At 35.1% G+C, this 27824-nt stretch overlaps 1 protein-coding gene across 3 annotated transcripts in view; it reads right to left on the reverse strand.

Annotated features, from left to right (window-relative positions):
- The window catches only part of ARHGAP5 (Rho GTPase activating protein 5), a 68486-nt gene that overhangs the window by 29367 nt on the left and 11295 nt on the right, over positions 1-27824 (reverse strand). For all 3 annotated transcript variants that reach the window (XM_037050261.1, XM_037050262.1, XM_037050260.1), the window contains exon 2: positions 22326-26216. In XM_037050261.1, the coding sequence (XP_036906156.1) occupies positions 22326-26045 (3720 nt within the window). In that variant the 5' untranslated portion in view covers positions 26046-26216. The remainder of the gene's footprint in view (positions 1-22325; positions 26217-27824) is intronic.

Here is a 27824-nt window from a genome sequence, read left to right on the forward strand (position 1 = left end):
TCAGGTTGCTCCACCTAGCAATCCTCCACAGCTCTTTAATTTCAATTTCTAAATCCTCATACTATCACTTTCTGGTGATTCAGGGTACATACAACATAACTAGATATCTGGGAAGCTGCCATCAGAGCATTGGAGTGTTAGCTCTGGCTCAAGAACTAACCCAACCAAATGAAGTAGTGTGGGGATCCTTACCCCTTAAATGATCCTTCCACCACCACCACCACCACCACCACCATCACCAAAACAGAAGAATGTTCAAGGATGCAGAAATAAAGAGACTGTAATTTCAAAGTTCAGGCAGGGGTATGTTGGCTGAGTCCTCTTTCTCAGGAGCACTGAGGTACTTTCTATTTCCAGCCTGCTAACTACTTAGTTGCACCATTTGATTAGAAAACTAAGGCAAAGATGAATTTTTTGGAGAGATAATACAGTGGTGGAAATATTACACTTAAGTATTAATAAAAACAAGAATGCCCAGCCTACGGCAGGAACAACAGGAATGAAGAGATAAACGTATTTTAAGAGTTTGCAATGCTTCCTAAAGTTTAAAAAATAAGCTAGCTAGTCCTAACTGTTCCAATGAACTCTTTAGAAATCCTCTTTTTAATAATGCTCTTTAGGAAGTAATCTAAACTCTGAGATGACTTTGAAATCATTCCACTCTTACCTTGGGGTTACAGGAAAAAGAAAAGTGTAACCTTTATCTAGGAATCCCTTAAATTCTTTACTCAAATTGGAGAGTGGGGACAGGGAAGCAAAATAATGTAGATTCTCTGGCAAATGCTCAGAAAAGATCCCCCAAAGTCCAAAAAGTTACAGGGGCAAGTAATTTAATTCTGTATTACATCAATACTCAGGGCTAATAATCTAAGATCATGAAAAGCCAAGTGGCTTGCTTATAGCATGGAATTTCTGGCAAACTCTAAAGGAGTAATTTACTAAGACAACTTCCCCAATAGTAACATTATAATTCACATATATTGGTGGGGAAACAAAAAAATGTGAGTTTACTGATTTTTCTACAATTGGCACTGATAAAAGAAAATTCTATGCTGAAAAAACAGTTTTGGATTACACACTCCTTTTATAATGAATAAAAATGTATAAAATTCCTTTTCTCTTTTTAAAAGATTTTATTTATTTACCTTTAGAGGGGAAGGGAAGGAGAGAGGGAGAGAAATATCAACATATGGTTGCCTCTCATGCATTCCCTGCTGGGAACTGGCCTGCAACCCAGGCATGTGCCCTAACTGGGAATCGAACTGCGGTTGTTTGGTTCATCAGCCGGCGCTCAATCCACTGAGCTACACCAGCCAGGATTTCCTTTTTTCTTTAATAGTTCTTAAGAATCCCTTCAGGGAGTTCTTTCAGCATATAAGGATTTTGAATAACTCTCCTAATTATGATATATACCACTTTGGTTAAGAGTTGCTGATCTATAGCTATAAATTTATACCAATTCAAAATGATATGATTGAAAACCTATTTCATAAATTAAACCATCTAAGACTAGATGATTACAACTGCTATTAAATAGCATTAAGATTCTCTGAAATGCGAGAAAAAGATGAGTATGGTTATTTAGTTAACTTATAGCTACAGCTTATGATCAACCATTAGTCCAAAATGGCAGCCCCCAATTAAATAATTGTGCCTGTAGGAAAACAATATCTAATTACTGATAATCCAACTTTTGATTCATTACCACATTCACATGTATCTTAACTTCTGCCTAAGCAAATGCCCACAGTCTTTCTGGTCACTTAAGTAAATCTCAGATCTGCAAAAGCATATCCACAGTAAAATAAACATTTTAATAACAGATAATATAAATAATATTATCAATTAAGTGTCCAGCAAATATTTAAAAATTATCATTAGTATAAGTGAACAAGACCAGGAAAAGGTAAATAAATAGCTCTTTCCAGAAATTGCTCCCGATTTAATAGTATCAGCTGCCACAAGGGCACCTAAACAACAATCCTCAAATAAATACTGTAATTATAACATTTACAAAAACACACTACTCAACTTCTTCATCTATAACTAACAACCCAAAGAAACCTTAAGTAGCAAAAAGCAGTTGACAAAACTTTCAAAGAACCAATCCAGAAAATAATACAGACTTCTCTATTCTCTCAAGATGAAATTCTTGAATTAAAAAAAACAAGACAACAGGAGGTAAAATGTAAAGAAACTGAAGGGAAAAAAAACCATTAAAGAAATGAAAACTTTGCCCTGGCTGGTGTAGCTCAGTGATTGAGCACAGGCCTGTGAAGCAAAGGGTCACCAGTTCCATTCCCAGTCAGGACACATGCCTGGGTTGCAGGCCAGGTCCCCAGTAGGGTACACATGAGAGGCAACCACACACTGATGTTTCTCTCCCACTCTTTCTCCTTTCTGTCCCCTCTCTCTAAAAATAAATAAATAAAATAAAAAGAAATGAAAACTTCTTTAGTAAAAGACTCAACATGATTGAAAAAATCAGTATAAAGTGGGAAAGATCATTAGAGTTCACATTTCTCCTGTATAATTCCTGTGCTACATACAAAACAAAAAAACAAAAACAAAACAAAGAAACAACTCCTCTTATTCCCAGTTTTAAAAGAATTCTCAACTTGCCTCTCCTTTTTAGCTATGTGTCCCATAATGTAACTTACACTTTCACTGACAAACTTCACACTAGTCATCTATACTAGAAGTCTCCAATTCCTCTTTCATTCTCTCTTACTATGTATTCATAGTAGTCTATTACTCTCAAATGTTCTAATTAAGGTCTCCAGTGATTGTTGTTCAGTTCTTATCCTACCTGACTTTCAGCAGTCACTCTTCACTGGACTTTTTAGATCTCACTTGCTCTCTCCGTATTAGTTCTCTTTTGCTAGTCCTTTCTCACCCATCTTGTAATGTTGTGAATACCCCAGGCTTCAGTCCTTGACTGTTTTTTTTTAATCTCAGAACCTATATTCACTCTCTTGGTAATGTCATCCATATGCTAATAACCCAAATTAATACTTCCAATTCATCTTTCTCCTAAACTCTAGACTTACTTGAAATACTCTACCTGACATCTTCTCGTGAATAGCTATGAGGTAGATATTTCTTAACATGTGCAAAATTAAACTCCTAATGATTTTCTTAAACTGTGCTTTATCCATACCCTTCTCCATCTCAGCTATTGGCTATTCCATTTTTTCAGTTGCTCAGCAAAAATTTTGGGGAGTCATTCTTGACCCCTCTTTTCTCTTTCATCCTATTTCCAACTGTTAAGCAAATGTATATCTGCATGCCTTGACGTGTTCCTGACTTAGGACCTTTTTTTTTTTTTTGAAGATTGTATTTATTTTTAGAAAGAGGGGGAGGGAGAGAAACATCAGTGGTTGCCTCTCACATGCCAGCCTCTCAAGCACTCCCTACTGGGGACCTGGCCCACAAACCAGGCAAGTGCCCTGACTGGAAATTGAACCAGAAACACTTTGATTCACAGGCCATGCTCAATCCACTGAGCCACACCAGCCAGGGTGAGTGAGACTTAGGTCTTTTGCAGTGGCTGTTCTTTTTACCTTCTCAATGAGGTCTGTATTGACTATCCCATTAAAAACTGCAATCTTATAGCCTGTCTTCCACTAGCTCTGACCCAGTATTACCGATCTCTCTTACATTGCTTTCTCTGACTACATTATATAATTTACTCATGTAGTTACTTTATTTAGTGTCTCCCTGAGAGAATTAAAGGTTCATACAAGAGCAGGAAAATTTACCTGCTTCATTCGTCAACATATTCCAAAGATGAAGAAAAAAACAGAAATATATTTGAGGTATCTTCTGAAATAACAAGCTTAATTTGTAGATTGATCTCACTATGTACTAAGAAAGATAAGTGACAAATATATGTGAACCATTAAGTTACAGATATCATGCTGGACACAGTAAGCTTCAAAGATTTTAAGTTCATCCAAGCAGAAGAAAACAATGGCCAAAAGTGGAGGCAAAATACCAGGCTAGCCTCCAAGTTCTCAGGAAAACTGGGATGGCAGAAGACTTGGGAATATTCTTGAACAATTATGTGTCAGGAATTCTTTACTTAGCAGTATTTCACGCAGATGTGTATAATAAGCAATTATAGATTTTTAAAGTTCTAAAATATGTAAATGTTAGTATTTAAAATACAGAACTCTCAAACTCCTGAAAAACCTTAAGCACACAATGAAATATTGTCAATAAAAAATTGTATTACAGTTAAACATAAAACTAAGTTACAATGGTATAGCTGTTCAATATTGTAGAATATAATTTACATTTTGTGGATAAAGCTACAAAATATAAAAATAATTTGGTAACAGGCCAGAACCAAAAGTCTCAACCTACTCTAAAAGGTGGGGAGGGAAATATAATATATAATGTAATTATACTACTGCATTATAGAATATCATGATGTACTATGGGAGAGTAAGGATGATAAACTGAAATATGGGTTCAATATAAATTTAAAAATAAAAATAAGGACCACGCAAACTAATAGTTTCTTCTTTTTTCTTTTGCTACCAATGAATAAAAATAGAAAAGAAGAAAGTAAACATTGTCAAAAGAAATATAAGTGGAATATCAGCTACAAAATATTCTCAGACTTGTTACAAAACTAAACCTGACTAACCACATGCTGAAAGAAGAGAGATTCCCAATGTTGAAAATAAGAGCATAGGAAAAGTAATGATTTGTTTTTGAAAAGAGCAATGTTAACAATGGAGATGTCTTCAAGGCAAAAAGCTTTCAACTATACAATTAACCCCTATTCCCTATCCCTTTTCTCCGATAGCATAAATTTGTCCCTCTCCTGGGTCATTCTTATGAATGTATAAAAACTCTCTAACAACTCTCTTTTTAAAAACATGAAAACAAACCCTCCTTTGATCCCACAATGACCTCCAGTTTCTTCTCCAGTTCTTGTTCTCTTTCACAGCAAAACTTCCTGAAGATGTTGTCTACATCTATTCCTGTTTTTCACATTCCATTCATTCTTCAACCTAGTTCCATCTAGTTTTTCTCTTCCATTCCACTGATCTGTTTGTCTAGATTAAGTACTTCTTTCTACACCATCAAATCAAAAAGTAACTTTTCTCTTCATCCTTCTTGAGCTCTCAGCAACATTCTTTCTTGACTATTTCCTTCTTAAATATTTGCTCTCCTGGCTCCCATGTCACTATTCTTTATTAGTTTTTCCTTTCTCACCAGGATTCTCTTTTGTTTCATCTGCCAACAACTCTTCTTGGTCTACTCAAACTTAGTTCTGATCCCTCTCTTAACTAGCTGTACTCTCCCCTTACATGAATTTATCTAATCCCATAGCTTTATTTTTAAAATTTCATTACACTTATTGTGGTGACACTGGTTAACAAAATCATATATAGATTTGAAGTGTATACTGTATTGTGTGCAGTACCCAAAGCCAAGTCTCTCCTTCTGTTACCATATATGTATTTGACTGACTTTAACCTTTTCTATCCCTCAGCCCTTTTCCTCTGGTAACCACCATACTGTTGTCAGTGTCTATAAGTTTGTTTGTCATATATTTGTTGCTTTCAGTTTTACATACCACATATGAGTGAAATCATGTAGTTCTTGGCTTTTTCCGCCTAACTTATTTTGCTTAGCATGGTATCCTCAAGATCCACCCATACTGTCACAAATGGCACTATTTCATCTTTCCTGATGGCTGAGTAGTATTCCACTGTATGTATGTACCACATCTTTATCCAATCACCTACTGAAGGACACTGGAAAGCCACATGCAAATGAATGAAACTAGATGGCTATTTGTCACAATACATAAAATTAACTCAAAATAATAAAATACATACAAGAAAATAGGTACTAAACTCATGAACCTCCGTCTTATAACTTCATTTATGACTTTGACTTCAAAGGAAAGGGAAGTGCAAGCAAAAATCAATAAATGGGACTATATCGAACTAAAAAGCTTCTGTACAGCAAAAAAAACCATCATCAAAATAAAAATGAAATCAACCAAATGGGAGAAGATATTTGCAAACACATCTGATAAGGAGTTAATAGCTAAAATATATAAAGAACTCATAAACCCAACAATGACAAAAACCAAACAATCCAATTATAAGATGTGCAGAAGACCTGAACAGACACTTTTCCAAGACATACAAGCAGCTAGCAGATATATGAAAAGATGCTCAACTTCACTAGCTATTAGGGAAATGTAAATAAAAACCACAGTGAGATAATACCTCACATTTGTTAGAATGGCTATTATTAACAAGACAAATAATAAGTGTTGGAGAGGTTGCAGAGAAAAAGGAATCCTCATACACTGCTGGTAGGAATGTAAACTGGTACAGCTACTATGGAAATGAGCAGGAAGGTTCCTCAAAAAATAGGAATAGAGTTACCATATGAACCAGCAATCCCTCTTCTGGGTATCTACCTGAAAAATTTGAAAACACTTATACATAAAGATATATGTACCTCTACGTTCATTGCAACCTTAATCCCATAGATTTAAATCCTTTTACATCCTGATAACTCTTCCTCTGAGTACCAGACTCATAACCTTTTATACTTCCACTGGGATGTCAACATATTTTAAATGTAACGTAAAAGGCACAACCCTGACCTGGTAGATCAGTTGGTTAGAGCATCATCCCGATACACCAAGACTGTGTGTTCAATTTCATAGGTCAAGGTACATACACACAGGAAGCAACCAATGAATGCAAAAATAAGTGGAACAATCAGTGTTTCTGTTTCCAACCCTCCCTCATCCCCTTTCTAAATAATAAACAAATACATAAAATTCAAAGGAAAAAAAGGGCACAAAACAGATGTCTTGATTCAATCTGATTCAATGCAAATGGCTTAATCATCACTATCTCAGTAAACCCACACAGTTGTTTAAACCATAAATCTACAACAGTTAACCTTATTTTCCCTTTTCCTTTCCTCTCCACAACGAATGCAAAAGCCCTGTTGGTAAATACTATATAGGACATGTATACTTTTTCTATTTTTGGTACCTGTACCTGACACAATATAGCATATGGTAGATGTTCTCAGTAAATACTGACAGAAACAAACAAAAATTTAAACAGGAACCAGAGAAACCCTTTACCATATAAGATTTGTTAATAAATATACAAAGTATTGTTGGTTTACTTATCATTTTCTGCGAACAATTTCATTATATCTAGTTCTTCATTCCTAGGGGAGTCACTGTATAGGTATGCCTAAACTTAAGCATCTGAATTAATAAAATGAGGACTCATCCAAAATAATGATTATTATAAAATTACAAGAAGAATTAAACAGCCAACTCTGTGAATTCATTTGGATATAAAGTGACACTTTTAACAGTGTGTAAGAACTGAACAATTATTGTGCATTATGCTAGCTAGGTATTGTGCAGGATAAAATAATCAGTGGAAGTAATGTTAAACACTCTCAAGAAATAGATAATCTATTATGAAGAGTAAACATCTCACTACCAGTCATTTAATTAGTAGTACATACACAACAGTATATGACTAAGTGTCAAAATAATTAAGTGTAAGGTTTAAACCCAGACTTCAAAAATAGAGATGAGGTCAAGGACATTCCAGGAATTCAGAGAGAATCTATCTATAGGTCATTTACTCATCTAAACATCTGACTGCCTACCATATGTCAGCATAAGCACTCAGGAATTACTAGAGAAACTATCAAAACTATCATTTATTTATTTATTGCTTACTATATATTAGGTACTTGGTAATAGTACATGCATAATCTAATCATCACAAGAGCTCTGAAATAGCTAAAATTTTGCATCTATTTCAACACACCTGGAACTAAAAAAAATATATAGGAATGCATAATGAGGTTAAAAAAGCAGGCAAGAACCACAATGCAAATGGCTTTAGGTCTCTAACTAAAGAATCTGAACTTGACACAGAGGCTACAAGTATTATTTTATAGGGAGAGAGATTAGGCATGTCCATTAACAGTATCACACAGAAAGCAACATAAAAGTATAGTTTCAAACAAGGGTTAACAGGAGACACTGAAACTTAATTAAAAAGTAACTGAACCACCAATGCTGGTGAGGATACCAAGAAACTGGATCCACTATACATTGCTGGCAGGAATTCAAACTAGTACATCCACTCTAGATAAGTTTCTTGTAAGACTAAGTATGAAATTACCATACAACCCAGCAACTGCACTCTTAGGCATTTATCCCAAAGAAATGAAAAGTTATGTTTACACAAAAACCTGTACTTGATTGTTTACAGCAACTTTATTCATAATAACCCCAAATACGGCATACAGATGTCCTTCAACAGGTTAAAAAAACTGTGCTATATTCACACATGAAATATTACTCAGCAATAAAAAGACACAAACCATTTACTCAACAACTTGTCTAAATCTCAAGGGAATTATACTGAATGAAAAAAAAAATCAACCCCAGAAAGCTACATTCTCTATCATCCCATCTATAGAACATTCTAGAACTGGCTTAACTATAAAATGACAAAAAGAATAACCAATTAGGGGTTGCCAAGGATTATGTATGGAAAAGAATGAGAAGGGAAGGTATGGATGTAAAAGGGAAACAGGAAAGATCTGTTGGTGACAGAATTATTTTGTATCTTGACTGTGATGGTAGATACACAAACCCACAGGTGAAAAATTACACAGAACTAAATACAAACACACTAATGAGTACAAGTAAAACTTGGGAAACCTAAGTAAGATCTGTGGATCACATCAATGTCAACATCCTTGTAATACTGGCACTATTAATTTTAGAAGGTGTTGTTGCTTTTGTGGGAAACTAGGCAAAAGGTTCATGGAAATCTCTGCATTACCTTACAACAGCTTGTCAAATTAAACCTCAAATGACAATGAGGTTGCCAACTGTGACAATGAAATGAAAATGTATTTTGCAGTGGAATGCAGATCAGCTAAGTAGGACATAAGAGGAACAGGCATGGAGCTTTGGCCCACAGTAGTTCCTTCCTGAAACTATCTCTATCCAATCATGGTGAGGATGGGGAAGTAAAATCTATATCCTGTGAAGGAAAAACCTCCCTTCATAACAAGCAGGTACAAACATGCCTTGTATGAGTGACTTCTAGAACTACACAGGAATTTCATTAAAAATCACATTCTATATACATAATGTCTCAACTTCAGTACTACTGACATTTTGGGTTGTATAATCATTTGTTGTGGACTGTTATACGAGATTTAGCAGCATCCCTGTCCTCTACCCAATACACACCAGTAACAACTCCCCATCCCAGTTTTAACAGCCCAAAATATCTCCAGATGTCTTGTCAGATGATCCCTGGAGGGCAAAATTGACCCTGGTTGAGAACCACTGTGCTAAGTTAATAATAACAAAAACCAAGAAACCCAATTTTGGGAGATGGCCAAAGATACATTTTGGAAGTCTGTGAATTTTAACTTTAAATTAGGTCAATACTTGATGATAATCATAAATGCCCTCAAAAAGATTACAATGCAGTAAGAAAAACAAAACATTAAACTACAAAGTGATAAAACTATAAAGTGATTACTTCAAGGTGGGAGGAATCAACTATTACACCATAGCATAACATATTAATAAATATAAGAAAGAAATCTTTAGTGGGAGCCAGGACTCCATAAAGGTTTACTTAACCCCCTTTTTAAAAGTCTATGAAGGCTGTAGGTGCTGGATGAGAATCCAAACACACTTAAAAAATTGGAAATGTTGTGAAGGCTCTTTCACACCCTTTAAGCTAATCGAGGTGAAAAGGGTGAAGAGAAATAACTAGGGGTAAATAAATCTGATCTGGATTCTTGTATACATTAACAAACTGGTTCTAGCATTAATTAATCTCTCAGACAGCATGTTCCCTTTAAGCATTTCAACATATATCTTCTAACTGGAAAGTATTTTATTAATGCCATTAACAACCTCACAAACAAAAAAACAAACCTGAAGTCACCTGGAAAGGGTCCTAGCAAAACACCTAGCTATTCAAGTGAATAATGGGTGTATTTCTTCCCAGCTTCCCAAATATATATTTTAAAAGTATATTCAAATTAAGTAAGTTTTATATTAAAGCCAGCATTTCATTCTTAAAACTATTCTCACTCCCTTTGCTTCCCATCTCAGCTGTTACATACTTTGTTACTCTAAGGCTTGCCAATCAGAACATCAGTAAGAATGAAGAAAAATGTCAATTATCTTCCTCCTCCCTAACATCAACAAAGGTTCTTAAATTAGTTTGCACCTTGGGCAAATATATTAAACCCTTAAAACTCCAATAAAATTTTATGAACGTGCATTTTTCCAGGGAAAATACCTAAATCTGTCCTCAGATTTTTAAAGGCTAAGAACAATTTCAAAAAAAGCTAAAAATATACTACTTTATACGAAGTATGGAAGGTGCCTTTCTATTTGGACAAAGTAAGATAAGAAATCACAAGATCACTTTGGTCATGCCCTTTTATTTTGCTCTAAGAACTGGAAACATAAAAAATTACTGCTTTAAAAAGCAATTCTCTACTGGGGCTTCTCTTTACAGTCACATAAATTATGCCCTATTTACATGAGGATTCTTTCACACTATTAGTTGAAATGACAACACGAAACTAGAAATCATAAAACTGTACAAACTGTAAAAATAACTCTAAATGGATTGAGTGGAACAATACATAGTGTACCAAATATTGAAGCATATAAAACTGACCACCCTATAAATGTGCCTGTAAGTCTTGCAATAGTAACAATTGTTCATTGATATAAAATTATAATAAGAACACAAGAACATGTAATTTTCAACTGTTTTCATCTCACAGCACACATAAATCAATTACTAAAATTCTGCAGTATACCACAAACTACATTTTTTGCCAATCTGACAAAAAATAGGTATAATTTTGACTCACTCATACCAGACAGCTATTGTTATATTCGCTGTTGTCATTTTTTAAATTTAACAATCTAAGGGAAAAGAGGTCAGTGCCCTTGACTAACAGTCAGGTATTGCACGTTTTAAAAATTCTGGTAGCACAGTAATGTGCCTCCTGCAGCATACCAGTTGAAAATTGCTGCTGTTATAGAAATGTCTCCTTAATATGTGAACTAAATATATTCTAAAAATTATAATAATATGCTGCAGAAATGAGTCATTTCGATAATTTGTGCTATGTCAGTTTTTCCTAAATATTCAATATCCTATAAAAACTAAGGAAAAAAATAAAAGTTTGAACAGAAAGCCAAACTTAAGAAATTTACACTTGCTTTTAAATTAGTGAAAAGAAGTATACCACTGATGCAATCATTTAAGTTAAGTCTCAACAGAACATATGAATCAAAAATATACTTTAAAAATTGACCACTTAGTCACATTTCAATCAGAATATGAAACGTAAAAAATCATGGTCAGACAGCACAGAAGACATAGCCAATAGTAAAATATTGGAAGAAACACTCACATTATATATCTACACTTATATAATTCCATAAATTAATGTAGCCAGCACCAGAAATACTGCCAAAGAAACCAATTTTAAGTTGATGAGAAATTTTAGAAACACCACCGAACTCATCAATCAGAACAACTTAGCCAATTAGCCAGGAAAAAATAGAAATGGTTTAAAAACTCCCCCACTAAATGCTATCCAAATGCAATGAAAAATAACCAGAGACTGGGAAACCTTGCTAAAAATATTTTTAAATGTTTAATTTTCAACAAAATCAATTTTACTAGGCCAAGTTCCTTGAGAGGAGAATCCGTAACTAAGTCTCTCCTGCATCCTTAGCTTCAGGCATAGTGGGCATTCAGTAAGATACTTACTGAATATAAAATGAGAGCTTCCTTGAATCAAAATAAATTCTAATTATTAAATGAACACAGAAACCATTCTTTTATTATCAGTACAAAAACAAAGTTATATACTCACATTGACTTAAACTGATCACAATACAATATACTGTGCTAGGCCATGGAGAGCAATTATAAATAAGATATAAATGTTGCCTGTAGTGGACACTGTGGTTTTCATCCTTTAGACATTTCATCATAATCTGGAGAAAGCCAACTTCACCCAGAGGCCCAAGGATGAAGGCTCGGGCCTATATTCAACAGCATAATTCTATTCCTCTAGCCAGAATTTACTGGTTAGGAATGGATGGATATAGGACCCAACTCAAAGCAAAGAGGCTGTGAAACATGCTGGATGAGGGATCTGGGAAAGTGGCTTTCTCATTCCTCTGACCTACTTCCTTTACAAAAGTTACCCTCATGACACATCTCTCCCCTAAAGGAACTATCTGCAGGTAATGCATATAACATAGATCCTATATCAACTGTCAAGCATCTAACCAAGGTATTCCCCAAAAATAAGTTTAAAAAAATCTAAAACTTTCAAGCAGCTTAAGATTTTGTAAAAAGACCTTGTCAATTAAGCAAGTGCAAGGCTACCCTATCTGTATTGGATCTGTATTGCTCTTTCTACACAAAGCTTTTTAGTATACAATTTTTATTTAGCCTTAATTGTAATTTTTTCAAGAACCTAATTTCTTGAAAATTACTGTCAAGTGATAGACAATAAAAATGAAAAGTACTTACCCTGTAACTTGTGCATTCTGATACAAACAAAAGCTCAATATTGACATATTTTCATATATTTCATTACTTTTATACCTAATTGAACAATTTATGGACTGAGTGAAAATTCTAGCCACCACTGTTGGGTTAACAGTGTTTTAAAAAGGCATTTTACTTAATAAATACTGAGGTTCTGGCTGGCAGAAGTTAAATAATTCTAAACCTAAGATTTTACTACATTCTAAATGACCTACCAAATTAATAGCATGGTATCAATTCACTATTTACTAAAATTAGTATCTTGTGACTCAATATATACATATAGATATCTATTCAGCATTTATTTTAAAGAAAACATGCATATTTTAGCATTCATTCCCAAACATGCTCCAAAACCTATTACAATAGCTAAAGCAAGAGTTTTCTAATATACTATTTCACAGTGGGGTTTAGTAACAAGGGAGCAGTAAAATACAAAGAAAATAATATAGACTGGAAAAAACATTTGAGACTAAATCAGGAATTTGTAGTTGCTAATATAAATTAAGAGTATGAAAAAAATCAGGATCTAGAAACAAGATAGGAAAACAATTTAAAAAGCTGAAAATGAAAATCATCAGAATATCAACTTAACTCTAATGCATCATGAGTCATCAAGGATTTTACTCTCATTATCTATATGAATCAAGCTGACAACACTGAAACAGATACTGGAGAAAAAAAGAACTAGCTTTTTAAACACAGGTATAACTAACTTCACTGAATAGATGTGTTTAAACACTGGCAATTTTATCAATATATTCAAAATTTTTATCATTCAGTCTATTCTCTTAAAGCACTGTTTTCAAACAGCAGGTCACAAAATTAATTTTGTAGGTCACAACCAGAGCCCCCCCCCCACTATAACAGAACAGAAAATCAAAATAACATACACAGCAGAGATTAAGAATTGTTTTGCGAGATTTCATCTACTGTAGAAGTATTTACATGTATAAATAGGTCGTAATTTAAAAAAATTCCCACTGATGGCTGCAATCAGAAAATGTCTTCGAGGTTTTCTTTTCGTAACTAACACTAAACTCACTTTGGATTACAGAATCAAAAACTGTTAAGCACAGACCTTTTCTGACTGGCAGGAATAACAACTAAGCTGTTGAGAAACAATCTCTGTGCCTTCCTTAGATGCCAGCAATGCCCAAAAGTTATGATTTTCTATGTCCAACAAAAAATTCCTTGACTATGGCTCCCAACTTAGAATCAAATAATGGAGATATACAGTGAAGATACCATTTTTCTCTTAAGAGAAAAAAAGCTAAGAATTGCATAAATTCGGGATCAGAAATCATAGAATTATTTAACTTTAAAAATGAGTCACAAAACTAATCCAGCAAATGAGACAAAGGACTATTCTAAAATACAGGCAGCGTACACTGGAATACTTCAGGCCTGATGCACACTATAGTAGCATTTATTGACCATGCTATATGCCAGGCACTTGAAACACATAGTTCCAATTTCTAGCACAATTCCAAGACAAGAATTACACATATCCTCCTCAACTTATGATGAGGTTACATCCCAATAAACCAATCATGAGTTTGAAAATATCACAAGTCAAAAATGCACTTAATATATCTAACCTACTGAACATCATAGTTTAGCCTCAAATGTGCTCAGAACACTGGAAGCACAGTACACTGCAGAGTACCAAGTATCACAGTACACTGTAGAGTACCCTTGTGATTGTGTGCCTGATTGGATGCAGTGGCTTACTGCCACTACCCAACATGATAAGGGAGTATCATATAGCATACTGCTAACCCGGGAAACAAGCAAATTCAAAATTTGAAGTATGTTTTCCACTAAATGTATATCACTTCATAAAGTTAAAAAAATCACAAGTTGAACCATTATAAGTCAGAGCCTACCTGTTATTCCTATTTTACAGGTGAAGGACCCAGCTAAGAAAGGGTAAGTGGTTTATTCTTACTCTCTACTTACTGTTCTTAAGAATCATCTTGGCTACTTGTTTATTCAACACCAGCAATTTCTCAATGCTCTGATACACACTCCTTTGTATCACTCTTGAGATCATTTCACCTATTGCCATCACTACCGTCACTAACTCCTAAATACGTATCTTCAACTTAGACCCCTCCTCTGAGAATTCTTGTATGTAACTACCAAATTGACATCTCCCCTTAAACTCTAAAACCAAAGTTATAATTTCCACACCCCAAATCCAAACTGGGTAAATCTCCAATGCTATGCATCATTAACAGCATCAGCACTGATGAAGCTGCACAAGCTAGAAACTAACAAACTACCTTTCCTTTCTTTTTTCATCATTCTCACCCTTCCCCCACATATACAATCATCAAATATTATGGATTTTAAGTATCACTCCAATCCATCCCATTCTATCCATTGCCAATATTTTCCTTCCCACTCTAAAACTCATAGCTTTCATCATGGTTCATTCAGACTACTATAATACACCAACTGGTTTTCCATAACACTCAATCCCTTCTCCACACTAAAACCAAGTGATCCCAAATCCACTCACTGTCTAGTTTCAAATTAGTCTTAGGCTAAATAACAAAAATTCCTAACATTGCTAAAAATATCTGAGTCTAGTCTCTATTCTCAAACCTCTCCTTGTACTATTCTCTCCCATAGATCATGGGTCAGCAAAACTATGGCCTGGGGGCTCTATCCAGCCTGCTACCTGTATTTGAAAATAGCCATAACTCATCCATTAAAAAATTTTCTATGGATTGTAATGCAACAGCAGATTCTAGTAGTTATAACAATGGCTATATTACCCTCAAAACCTAAAATATTTATTACCTGGCTCTTTACAAAAAGTATGCCAACACTGCCTTTGATCAATGACTAGCTGCAGTGACCTCCTCTAAGAATACATACCATGTATCCCTCTCACCACATGAACATTCTATTCATTCAACATTAAATAGTCTTCAGATCTAACTTAAAATCACACTTCTCAGGGAAGCCTTTTCTCACCTTCTAGATCAGCACATATCAATTCAGACCAGCCACATTTCAAGCATCCAAGGCCTCATCTAGCTACCACGTTGGAAGGACAGCTTCAAGCCAGAGGTCTGTGGCCTTGGGGCTCTGTATTCTATTCTATTGGTCAATGCGCCTATCCCAATGCTATATACCACATTGCCTTAAAACATTAAATTTTACATCTTATTGAATAAGTACATACACATCATCACCACTCCACTTCTTCCTTATTCATGGGCGTCCTGCCCATTCTAGGTTCTTTGCTTTCCCATATATAGACTGGAATAAGTGTATGATATTTCTTGAAAACCCTTGACACTTTGAATGAAACACTGGATTTAGAAACCAGTTTTAAGAACAACTTCTTTATGGTATGCCATATTCATGGATAAAAAGGCACTAGCTCCCCATTTATTTAGTTCCTTTTTAATGTCTTTATAAGTTTTATACTTTCCCACAGATTTGAACATGATGTTATAGTTACTCCCAGGAACTTGATACTCTCTGCCTTACTTTTGTAAATGGTGTTTTAGCTGTTTATTGCTATGTACAGCAATGCAGTCGACTTTTGACTACTGATCTCATATTGAGCTATTTTGTTAACTCATATCAACACGAATAATTAATTTGCAGATTTTAAAAATTATCTACAAGCGTGAAAGCTTCTAAAATATCATTTCTCCAATTTTCTTAGGGTTCCAGGATCATAACACATGACTCTAAAAATTAAAACAATGGTATATAAAAGTACAAGGAGATTCTCTAACAGCTCTAAAAGTAAGACAGCCAAGACTACTCTGAGTAAAATCATCAGAAAGCAGATTATAAGTACAACTCAAAGTCTACTTACCACTTCAATACAAATGAGGAAAAGACTCACACCAAATGAAAAGAAGTATACTATATGAAACACTGAATCAAATATAAGAGTAATCTGCAAGGGTAGAGAAAGAGAATCTAGGTCTGATATTAATTCCTACTCGTAGATGTGGGTAGGAGTAATAAAAATTAAAGACAAATTACTGTAGTAAGTGAATATAAGATGCCAGTGACTGAAAACAGAACCACGTTTTATGTTCCTCTAAGAGGAGAAAAAAAATAACCTGCATTACTTAAATTATGGCATGTTATCAATTGTTAGACATATCCAGATCTGAGATTTTAAGAAGTTAAAAAAATGAATTTTATTTTTTAATATATTTTTTAAGATTTTATTTATTTATCTTTAGAGGGGAAGGGAAGGAGAGAGGGAGAGAAACATCAATGTGTGGTTGTCTCTCACATGCCCCCTACTGGGGACCTGGCTGGAGACCCAGGCATGTGCCCTAACTGGGAATCGAACTGCTATCCTCTGGTTCACAGGCCCATGCTCAATCCACTGAGCTACACCAGCCAGGGCTAAAATAATGAATTTTAGAATTAATAAAATATAGTTAAGTAAATGGGACAAATCAGATGGGAAGAAATTTAATTCAATTCGAAGACATTATCACTAATTAACTGGAACCAGGAACTGTGCTAAAATTTCAGAATATAAATACAAATTTGGTGCATTCCTTTCCCTCATAGTGCTCAGAGTAAAGAAATTAACAATGAAAGATCTACAGTCATAATAAATATCAAGCCATGGGAACACTCATGCCTTTTGTACATTTATCCCAAAGATAGAATCCAAATGGAACAAACTTTAAAGCAAATTAATTAGCCACTTAAATAAAAGACAGCAAGAAATAAAAAATAAAATAAAGGACAACAAAGTTCAAAACTTGAAAACCTAACCATTTACTTTTAATATCATTTGCTAAATGGAAAACTACATAATGACAGAGTATAATTAGAAAGACTAAGAAGTGATATGGCAAAATGTGATTAACTGAAAAAAATATATGTATACAATATGATTCCAACTAAATAAAAATTAGGTGTACTGGAAGATAAAAAGATCATTAGAAAATAGGTTCAAAATGTTCAAAACTCTATGTTCCAAACATGTTCTTTTTATCTTTTTGAACAAAGATTGGAGATGAAATAATATAGTAGTTGCCCACCCCATACCCACATTCACAGCTTCCCTTTATGCAGTTTCAGTTACCTTCATCAATCTTGGTCCAGGAATATTAAACGGAAAATTCCAGAAATGAACCATTCATAAATTTCAAATTGGGTGCTGACCAGTGTAATGAAACTTTTCACTGTTCTGCTTCATCCTGCTTTATCCTGCTTTATGACATGCATTATCCCTTTGTCCAGCATATCCCCACTGTGTATGCCACCCGCTCACTACTCACTCACAGTCAGCCACGTCAGCAGATCAAGTATCCTGGTATCATAGTGCTTATAATCAAGTACCTTTATTTTTTGGACCATAAGACACACGTAGGTTTTAGAGGAAAATAGGAAAAAAAAAACTTGAAGCAAAAAAATGTGGTAAAATATTTAATAACATAAATAATATTTCACTAATGTAAATGTAAACAAAACTCAACAGCAGCATTAACAATCACTATTACTCCTAGATTTGGGGGAGAAGGTGAGTCTTATAGTCTGAAAAATATGGTACCTTTATTTTGCTCAATAATGCCATATTCATATAACTTTTATTACAGTATAACTGTTCTATTTTATAATAAGTTATTGTTGTTCATCTCTCACTGTGCTGATTTATAAATTAAACTTTATCATAGGTATATATATGACAAAACATAGTATATATAGGATTTGGTACTATCCACAATTTCAGGCAGCCACTGGCAGTCTTGGAATGCATCCCCTGCAGACAAGGGGGAATACTATAGTGCGGTTTCATCGTTAAATTCCCTGAATTTGGTATCTGTACTGTTGCTACTTAAGAGAGTGTTTTTGTTCTTAAGAAGTACACAGTAAAGCAGTTAACGGTTAAAAAAAAAAAAAAGAGTCCAATATCTCCAACTTAATGTTAAAGGGCTCAGGAAAAAAACTCCCCTTGCCCCAACACTCACATACGGCTTAAGAAAGTAGGACGAAATGTAAACAACTGGCAAATCTCAGTAAAAGGTATACAAAATTAAAATCTACTCTTTCTCCAAGTTTTCTCTAAGTTGAAATTATATCAAAATAAAACATTAGCAAAACAATTAAGTAGACTTGTGGTCAAAAATGGAAAAATAGCCTTGGCTGATGTGGCTCAATGGATTAAGCGACAGCCTGCAAACCAAAAGGTCACCGCTTCCATGCTCTGCATTGTGAGCCAGGTCCCTACTAGGGGACACTCGAGAGGCAACCACACATTGATGTTTCTCTGGCACACTGATATCTCTCCCTTTCTCTCTCCCTCCTTCTCTCACTGAAAATAAATAAATACTACTTAAAAAAAGGAAAAATAAAAGCAATGTAAAATGGAAAACTGCAGATACTTTATCTGCCAGAGATACTTAGTTTGCCCTGTGGCTTGAGTCAGAATTTGTGGTGTAGATCTAGATGAGCCTTATTTCAGTAGTTTAAATACCTGATCTAAAAAAAAAAACACCAATAAAATAAGGAAATATTGCAACTTAAATTTAGAAAATAAAATGAGGTCTACCCAACTGTGGGGTACCAATTACTATATGTAAGAAAACTCACTCAAAATATGTGTCTTCAACTGGGCTTAATAAACAGCAGACAGCTGTAGTAAATATCACGGTGATGGTCTTATTGAATGAGGAAATTAGCAATAGGTAGAATAAAAGACTACTGAATGCCATGTGAAAACTCTGAATAAAAGTTAAAGGGTGAAAAATCTGGACAACTATAACAGAATAATAAAAAATCAGATGCATTATACAATGAAAAAAGTTTATGTACACTCCAGTGTCAAATACAATAGCATTACAAGTAAAGGCACTGTCAGCTTCCAGCCAAGATGGAGGAATAGGTAGATATACTTTGCTTCCTAGAACAACCAAAAGAAGGATAAGAACCAATTAAAAACAAAAATAACCAGAACTGCCAGAAAATCAAACTGTATGGAAGTCTGATGACCAAGGACTTAAAGAAACATTCACCCAGACTGGTAGGAGGGGCAGAGATGGAACGCCTGGCTCTGGGAAGCCCGGGCACTGAGGACACACAACAAGGTTACAGCTGGCAGACTGGGTGGTCAAGGGGGCAGTTGGCAGACCAGGATATCCCATATTCATGTGGGGATAAGCCTGGAGGAACAACTAGGGAGTGAGACAGACCATGTACAACCCAGGGTTCTAGCACATGAAACTAAAGCCTCAAAACCTCTGGCTGAAAAAACCCGTGGAGGTTACAGCAGTGGGAGAAACTCCCATTCTCATAAGACAGTCCTTTGGAGGGGCCTACCAGGATCCTAGAACGTACACATGTCCACCCACCTGGGAATTGGCAACTGAAAGGGCACAATCCGCTTGTGGGAAGCAAAAGAAGTGACTAAAAGCACGACAAGAGCCAAGCAAGTGACATTGTTTGATCCGCCCCCTGCCACACACAGCACCACAATGCAGCTAAGTGGGTTGCCCCACCCTGGCAAAAACATAAGGCTCCATCCACCCCTTACAACCTAACAGGTGTGCTGAGACAAAGAAATATGGCCCAAATAAAAGAACAGATAAAAATTCCAGAAAAAGAACTAAGTGATGAGATAGCCAACTTATCAGATGCAGAGTTCAAAACAGTGGTATCAGGATACTCACAGAAATGACTGAGTACAGCTGCAAAATAAACAAGTGAAGGCTATGCAAAGTGAAATAAAGAAAAATATACAACCAACAGTAAAGGGAAGGACCAGGGAACGAAAATTTGGAACTGATGGAAGAAATAAACGTTCAATCAGAACAACATGAAGAAACAAGAATTCAAAAAAAGAGAAGAGGCTTAGGAACCTCTGGGACAACTTTAAACGTTCCAACATCCAAATCCTAGGGGTGCCAGAAGGAGAAGAGGAAGAGGAAGACATTGAAAACTCATTTAAACAAATAATGGAGAACTTCCCCAATCTGGCAAAGGAAATAGACTTTTGGGAAGTCCAGGAAGCTCAGAGTCCCTAAGAAATTGGACCCACGGAAGCACACACCAAGCACACATATCATAATCACATTACCCAAGATTAAAGAGGAGAGAATCTTAAAAGCAGCAAGAGGAAAGGAGAAAGTTACCTACAAAGGAGTTCCCATAAGACTATCAGGTGATTTCTCAAAAGAAACTTTATAAGCAAGAAAGGGCTGGAAAGAAGTACTCAAAGTCATGAAAGGCAAGGACCTACATCCAAGATTACTCTACCCAGCAAAGCTATCATTTAGAATGGAAGGGCAGATAAAATTCTTCACAGATAAGGTCAAATTAAAGCAGTTCATCATCACCAAGCCCTTATTATGTGAAATGCTAAAAAGGACTTATCTAAGCAAAAGAAGATGATCAAAAATATGAACACTAAAATGACAAAAAACTCACAACTATCAACAACTGAACCTAAAAAAAACCCCACAAAAACAAACTAAGCAAACAACTAGAACAAGAACAGAATCACAGAAATGGAGATCACAGGGAGGATTATCAGTGGGGAGGGAAGAGAATGGGGGGAAGGTACAGGGAATAAGAAGCATAATTGGCAGGCACAAAATAGATGGGAGACGTTAATAATAATACAGGAAATGTAGAAGCCAAAGAACTTGTGTACAACCCATGGACATGAACAAAACAGGGGGAATGCTGGAGGGTGGGGTGGTTATAGAAAGGAGGGGGAGAAAAGGGAGAAAAAAATGGGGCAATCCTAATAGCATAATCATTAAAATATACTTTAAAAAAAGTAGACCTGGCTGGTTTGGCTCAGTGGATTGAGTGCGGGTGTGCGAATCAAACGACCTGTGCTTTGATTCCCGGTCAGGGCACATGCCTGGGTTGCAGGCCAGATCCCAGCAGGGGATGCACAAAAGGCAAAACCACACAGTGAATCTGCCCCCTGCCACATACAGCACCACAATGAATGAATAAAGATGAATAGTTAAAATCTTTTTTTAAAAAGTGAAGGGACTTAAGTACCACTGTGAAAAGTACCTAATAAAAACAAACTATTAAATTCTACTTTAATAGCACACATATTTAGGTTTCTAATGCTTAATATCATCAGATAAATTAGTAACTATTTAAAATACAACAGAAAATACTTGCTATTTGGACAGATTTCTGTAATTCAAACTTAAAAAACCTTTCTGCACGTCTTTTGTTAGTACACCACTATCCAAAGAAGCTTCCTGGATAAGTTACTAAATGTCTAAGTCTATAAATTTTTAGTTTTATTATACTGTTAATATGTTTGAGTGAGACACGTATATGAAATTAGTATCACAAAACTGATGGGTCAGCAGGGAAAAATAGACAAATGGGATGCTTACAAAAAAACCCCAAATTACTTATATATGGGTTTCTATCAAGAGAATATATTCAGCTAGAATTTTTACACTGAGTATGAAATAAAACTACGCTAAATGAGATAAAGCACAAAGAATCAAAATTCAATACAACCAGTAACAAAAAAAATTCCCTCCTATATAAAACATTTAGAAAAATTTAAGGAGCTGATTTTATTTACTGAATAAAAATGCACTGATACCAATTCCATGATCTCAAGAAAATGTTTAAAGGTAAAAAAAACAAACATCTTTATAAACATTACTGGCTATAAATTAAAATTACCTTTTTATCTTCTTTTCCTTTGTGGATTTTCTTCTTCATTTTCTTATCATCTAATTCCTGGTCTGAGGTGATTGCAGGATTATCAATACCACCTTTCCAAGTTTCAACAGGAGAAAGAAGTGGATCTTCTTCACTTCCACGATGTCTTCCTTTTCTTTTTGTTTTAGAAGTTGTGAAAGCCTCATCATCACTTGCATCTGAATGTGTTCTTCGATAGTATGACTTGGCTTTACTAAACAGGGTTTTAGATTTATATTTGTATTTTGAAGGCCTCCGTTCCCCATGACTTTTTGAGGTTCTTTCAGAAAATCCATTTTCTTCATCTCCTTGGGTATTATTTACAAATGAGTTTCGAATTTTAATAATGCGATTCTGACTATCATCTGGGACAACATATATCTCATCAGAACAGCCCTTCTGTTTGAAAATTGTATCAATGGGTTCGGCATAGTTATCTGAAGGATCCATATCTTCAGGATGTGCCAAAGGCACCCGGGAAGTCTGTTTTCTTGGATTTTTACCAATACCAGCTTCAATTGTTTTTAAAAGGTTTGGATCCAATTTCTTCACATTCGTCTTAGGTACAACTGGTTTAGGTTTAATAGGTGGAGGCACTTTATGGTTGCGTTCATGATCATGACAGTTGGGGGTGCTATGAATAGGATATTCATTTCCTTCGAAATCTAATCTATATCTGGAACGGTCACTAGGTGTTGGAAGCAACTGTACATCATCTCCAATTGGACTATAAGGAGGTGGCGCTTCTGTATCATCATCTGAATCAGGGTAGTTGTTATAAGGAAAACAGTCTCTGGGAGATGGCAGAAAAACATCCTCACTCTGATGGGTTGATTCCCTTGTATTATCAGATAAATAGGAATTTTCTATCATATTTTTTTTCTCTAGAACATCACTGAAAAACAGTGTAAAGACCTCGGTTTGCCGATGATACTGAGATAAAGAATACAATGCTGTAAATTTAGCAGTGATCTCAGTTGCAATGTGTTCTCCTTCAGTCATTAACTCCTTAATGGCCTCATTTTCAAAAAAATCTGCTTGGCTGTCAGTAACTGCCACCAGCTGTACAGGAATGGTGTCCTGAACTTCGGAGAGAAATGCTCGAAGCATTCCCATTGATGCTTTTCGTTTGGCAGAATAAACTAATATATATCCATGAACAAGTTCATCTTTTCTTACTCCAATTGAGGAATGATATGATAATATTGTGATCTGTATTCGCCTCCTCTTTTCACCAATGATTTTATCAAGCATTAAGGAATTATTCTGTCCAGCTTGAGCAGCGCTGCAAGAATGGGAATCAAGGAAGGGTGAAAGAATAAGATCCACACTAAATGGATCACCACACATGGCACACATGACAATTCTCAAGTCAGCTTCTGATACATCCTTACTGGTGGGAACTGGGCTTACCACATCTGAATTATGTTTAACTGATTCTAATACTCCTCTTAGAGCTTGCTTTATTTGGGTTTCATTAAACTTACGAGGATACGTACCAGCAGGTACATCTACAAAAGGACATTGTAACTTGTTTGCCAACTGCTGCCCTTGGTGCCTGAGAATTGGTAGATTCTTACTAATAGAATCTCTCTGATTTGCCAGAATTAATGTAAATGGAAGATTAGCCATATATTTATCTTTTCTGATCTGAGAAGCTTCAGTTCTTATTTTTCCAATAAATTCCCCAATAAAATTCAGTGACTCAATGGAATTAAATACACAGAAGCACCCATGCGGTTTAAAGGCGACAGTCCATGACTGACTTAAAAAGTAAGGCGACTTGGCATCAACTGGTCGAAGATCAAGTTCATAAATCTTCCCATCTAAGGCATACTCATCATCAGTGGATTGTGTCCTTATCTCATTTGCTAGTTCTTGGGCAAGGCCATCCTTCCCTAAAATGAAAAGGTTAACTTTATCTATACTGGTACTATCATGATACAACCGTAAGCGGCTGTGATCCAATTGCAGAAGACTATTGGCAAGTAACTGTTCTACTTTAATGTCCGTACAATTTTGGCCACTGAGACATGTTTCTTTAGTGGGATGATAAACAAACCCTATATGCTTAAGTAGAAGAGACTCCCTATCAGGTGCAAGTTTCTGTAAAGCTTTATATCTAGGTTCTTCACTCAAAACTGTATGAATTTCACTCATTTTATCTGAACTAGGTGTTGCATTGAGATCTAAATCATAAAAAAGTTCAGAATGCTCAAAAAGCATCTCCTGAAACTCTTCTTTGGCTTTTTCAACTATTTCTCGCTGATGCCTACTGTACACTTCTTTGCTATCAGCCTCTGTAATATACTTGAAGGCTTCATCCTCCATAACAAAGCACATAACTTCCTCCCATGGCTGCCCAGGTGAAATGAACTGAATTTTTTCCAAAGTCTTTTTGAATTTTTCCTTCATTTCTACCCTCCTCTTCTCTGATATTAGATGTTGTACATGGTTCTGATAGACTTTTTCAGCTTCTAAAGTGCTTAGGAGGTCAAATGGAATTCGCCTATCATTAATTTTGTCTATATGGTCAGTTTCATCCCAAGGTGTTTTTTCTAGCACCACAAAACATAACTGAAAATCTGCTCTCTTTTCCATTAACTTCAAAGCTTCTGACCAATTCATATGTTCAATCTCTTCTAGATTTGGCAAAAGAGTGTTAAAAGCTCTTGGTAAGGTATTTATATATTCTTCTCTCCTTTTTCTTATATGTTCCTGTTTAAGTTGTTCTATGTGTTTTGAGAATGTATTTCTGGCCTTTTTTGTTCCCTCTAAGTTGATATATTCTTCATAATCAGGATGATTTTTTAATTTGTTACTAACAGTTTTCCAAGTTGCATGATAATCTCGCACAGTCTGCACAAGTTTTTCAAACTTATCTGTTGCTGTGACAACAAGTTGTCTCTGTGTTTTAAAAGCATCCAGATAGGGAATAATTTTAGGTTTGCCACGAGTTTTATCCAACATTTGTACCAGTGCAGTGAAACATGTTTCAATGTTGACGTTCAAGCGTGCTGATGTTTCCACTACAAGAAGGTTCTTTTTGTTTGAAGCAAAGGCCTGAGCTTCTCTAAGATAGTGATCCACACATTCATCACATTTAGTTGCTGCTATTATTACAGGTTTTTTTGATTTTGATAGCTGGACAAAAAGATTATTCACAAATTTAAGTTGATCATCAAACTTCCTATTACATCCCTGACTCACATCAATGCACAATAAAAATCCATCCACACTGAGCTTCCCTTCAGGCATTTGTTTCTGTTCAAAGTCTTGCTCCAGGCCTAGTTGATCAGTGCAAATGTACATTAGTTTTTCTGCTGACTGCAATTTAGAGGCAGCTGCACGTTTTATATACGGTTGCAAATTCGTACTCCGATGAGGCAAGAAAGTCTGGTCATCAATGAACTCTGTTTGTTCAATGACATGAATTTTGCATTCTACTCCATCTTCACCATTTAGTGTTATGTCACCCCAGTACAAAAAGTGATCATTGTTTACTACTCGTCCTCCAAAGTCAATGGTGCTGAGCACAGAAGTATGCTCTGGATAATATTCATCTGCTTTTGAGCGTACAAATCTATTGCACAAACAAGACTTTCCAACTCCACAGTTACCTTTGTCTTTTTCAGTCCCAGAGAGTCCAACTACACTGATAGTATAGGATGGGGGTCGAGGCTCTTTGTTTTTTGCCATCATTACCCTCTTCTCATGTCTCTACATTCATAAAGGTAACCAGATATACTTCTCATTCTGAAAATAAAATCATCTCAAAATATAGATCCTGAATTTCAGAACTATATTTGTTTCTTTGTATTTCCCTCATTTTTGTGCAGAAAGATCTTCAAAATCATATGGATCATCATCTCCCTAGAAAGAAGACAGAAAGGACAAATCTTAATTATGAATTACATACATTGAATTCCATACATATTAAGATAGCCATAACAAAGCACCATGCAAGTTAACATTGGATGTATTTTTAAAAATCATCATAAAGAGTCTGTGGCTTATTGTTATAAATAAAAAATGACCTCAAAATGTAAGGCAATTCTAACAATTAATATAATACAAAATTTAATCTCACGATCTTTAAAATACTCCCTATTAACCAAATGCACATTTTGTCTCTACTCTTTCCTATGAGTTTAAGAGAATAACTAGCCCTTTCCCCTAACCTCAATTTTCCTGCCTTCAATGACTAGGGAACTATGCTTTGTTACTAAAATGTACTAACTAGTACATTTAGCAACTGCTTTAACAACACCCTCACAACCTTTAAACGACCTGCTTTCTAACCTGATCTCTCAGAACTTGTTCCCTAAAATGAAATTTCGTAAGAATTTATTAGCAAGATTTTAGAATTTAAAATTTTTTCAAGCAATTTCAACACTTCTTTGAAGTCTATCAAATATTATGCCCAAAGACAATTAAGATATTCAAATACTTACAAGTGGAAATAGAAATAAAAGGACAGTTCATGCAAATGACAATATTTGACTAGATCAATGCTTTTCACACTAAGGTAAAGGATCAATTTTTTTACTTCATTATCTATAAGCTCACTTTTATAATATAAATAACATTTTTAAAAGATCCTTACCTGAGGATACTTATTGATTTTAGAGAAAGAGAGAGAGACATCAATGTGAGAGAGAAACATCAATCAGCTGCCTCCCCTAAACAGAGATCAAACCCACATTCCAAACAGGGATCAAACCCACAACCTAGGTATGTGCCTTGACCAGGGATTGCACTGGTAACCTTTTGGTGTATGGGATGACACTCTAATCAACTGAGCCACCCAGCCAGAGCATAAATAACATTTTTTAAAAATCTAAGCTCTAATTTCTTGTTAGATCCAAGAGATATAAAATTACTATCCAAGTGTTTCTAAATGTCCTTGATTTCTACATTATTTCCTCAGTTACAAAGAGCTCATGAACCACACTTGAGTAGCACCAAGCTGTAAAGAATTTTAAAAGTATACATTTGAGACAACCTTTAAGAAGTATTTTATATAGCAGCATCATTAAATAACTTTTAAGAATTCCATGTAATTTAGGTTATTTATGTGGAAGCAATGACTCAGTCTCTCAAATAATTTTACTTGGGAGATTCTTCACATTCTTTTGAGATTGAATTAAAAGCAATACATCATTTCCATCACATCAAAATTTTACAGGATAGGGAAAATATCCAGTTATATATACTAACATGTTAAAGTTATCTTTAATCTAGATAAAGAATATAAAGAACACAACAATAAAAATAAAGGTAAGGAAAGACCTACCACCTGGCTCCAATATCTGGTTTCCCCACTGACCTCGATTTCAAGTAAACATCTATTCAGATTATGCTACATATTTGGTATATAACAACTAATGATAAAGAGAAGCTGTTCTTATCATTTAAATTTTTGACTATCATTTCAGGTAAAATATTTAAAAATCAGCCTTATTCTTATATTCCAGAAGT

This window comes from Sturnira hondurensis, unplaced genomic scaffold, assembly GCF_014824575.4.
Source record: "Sturnira hondurensis isolate 20B ecotype Veracruz unplaced genomic scaffold, ASM1482457v3 Scaffold0006655, whole genome shotgun sequence".
NCBI lineage: Eukaryota > Metazoa > Chordata > Mammalia > Chiroptera > Phyllostomidae > Sturnira > Sturnira hondurensis.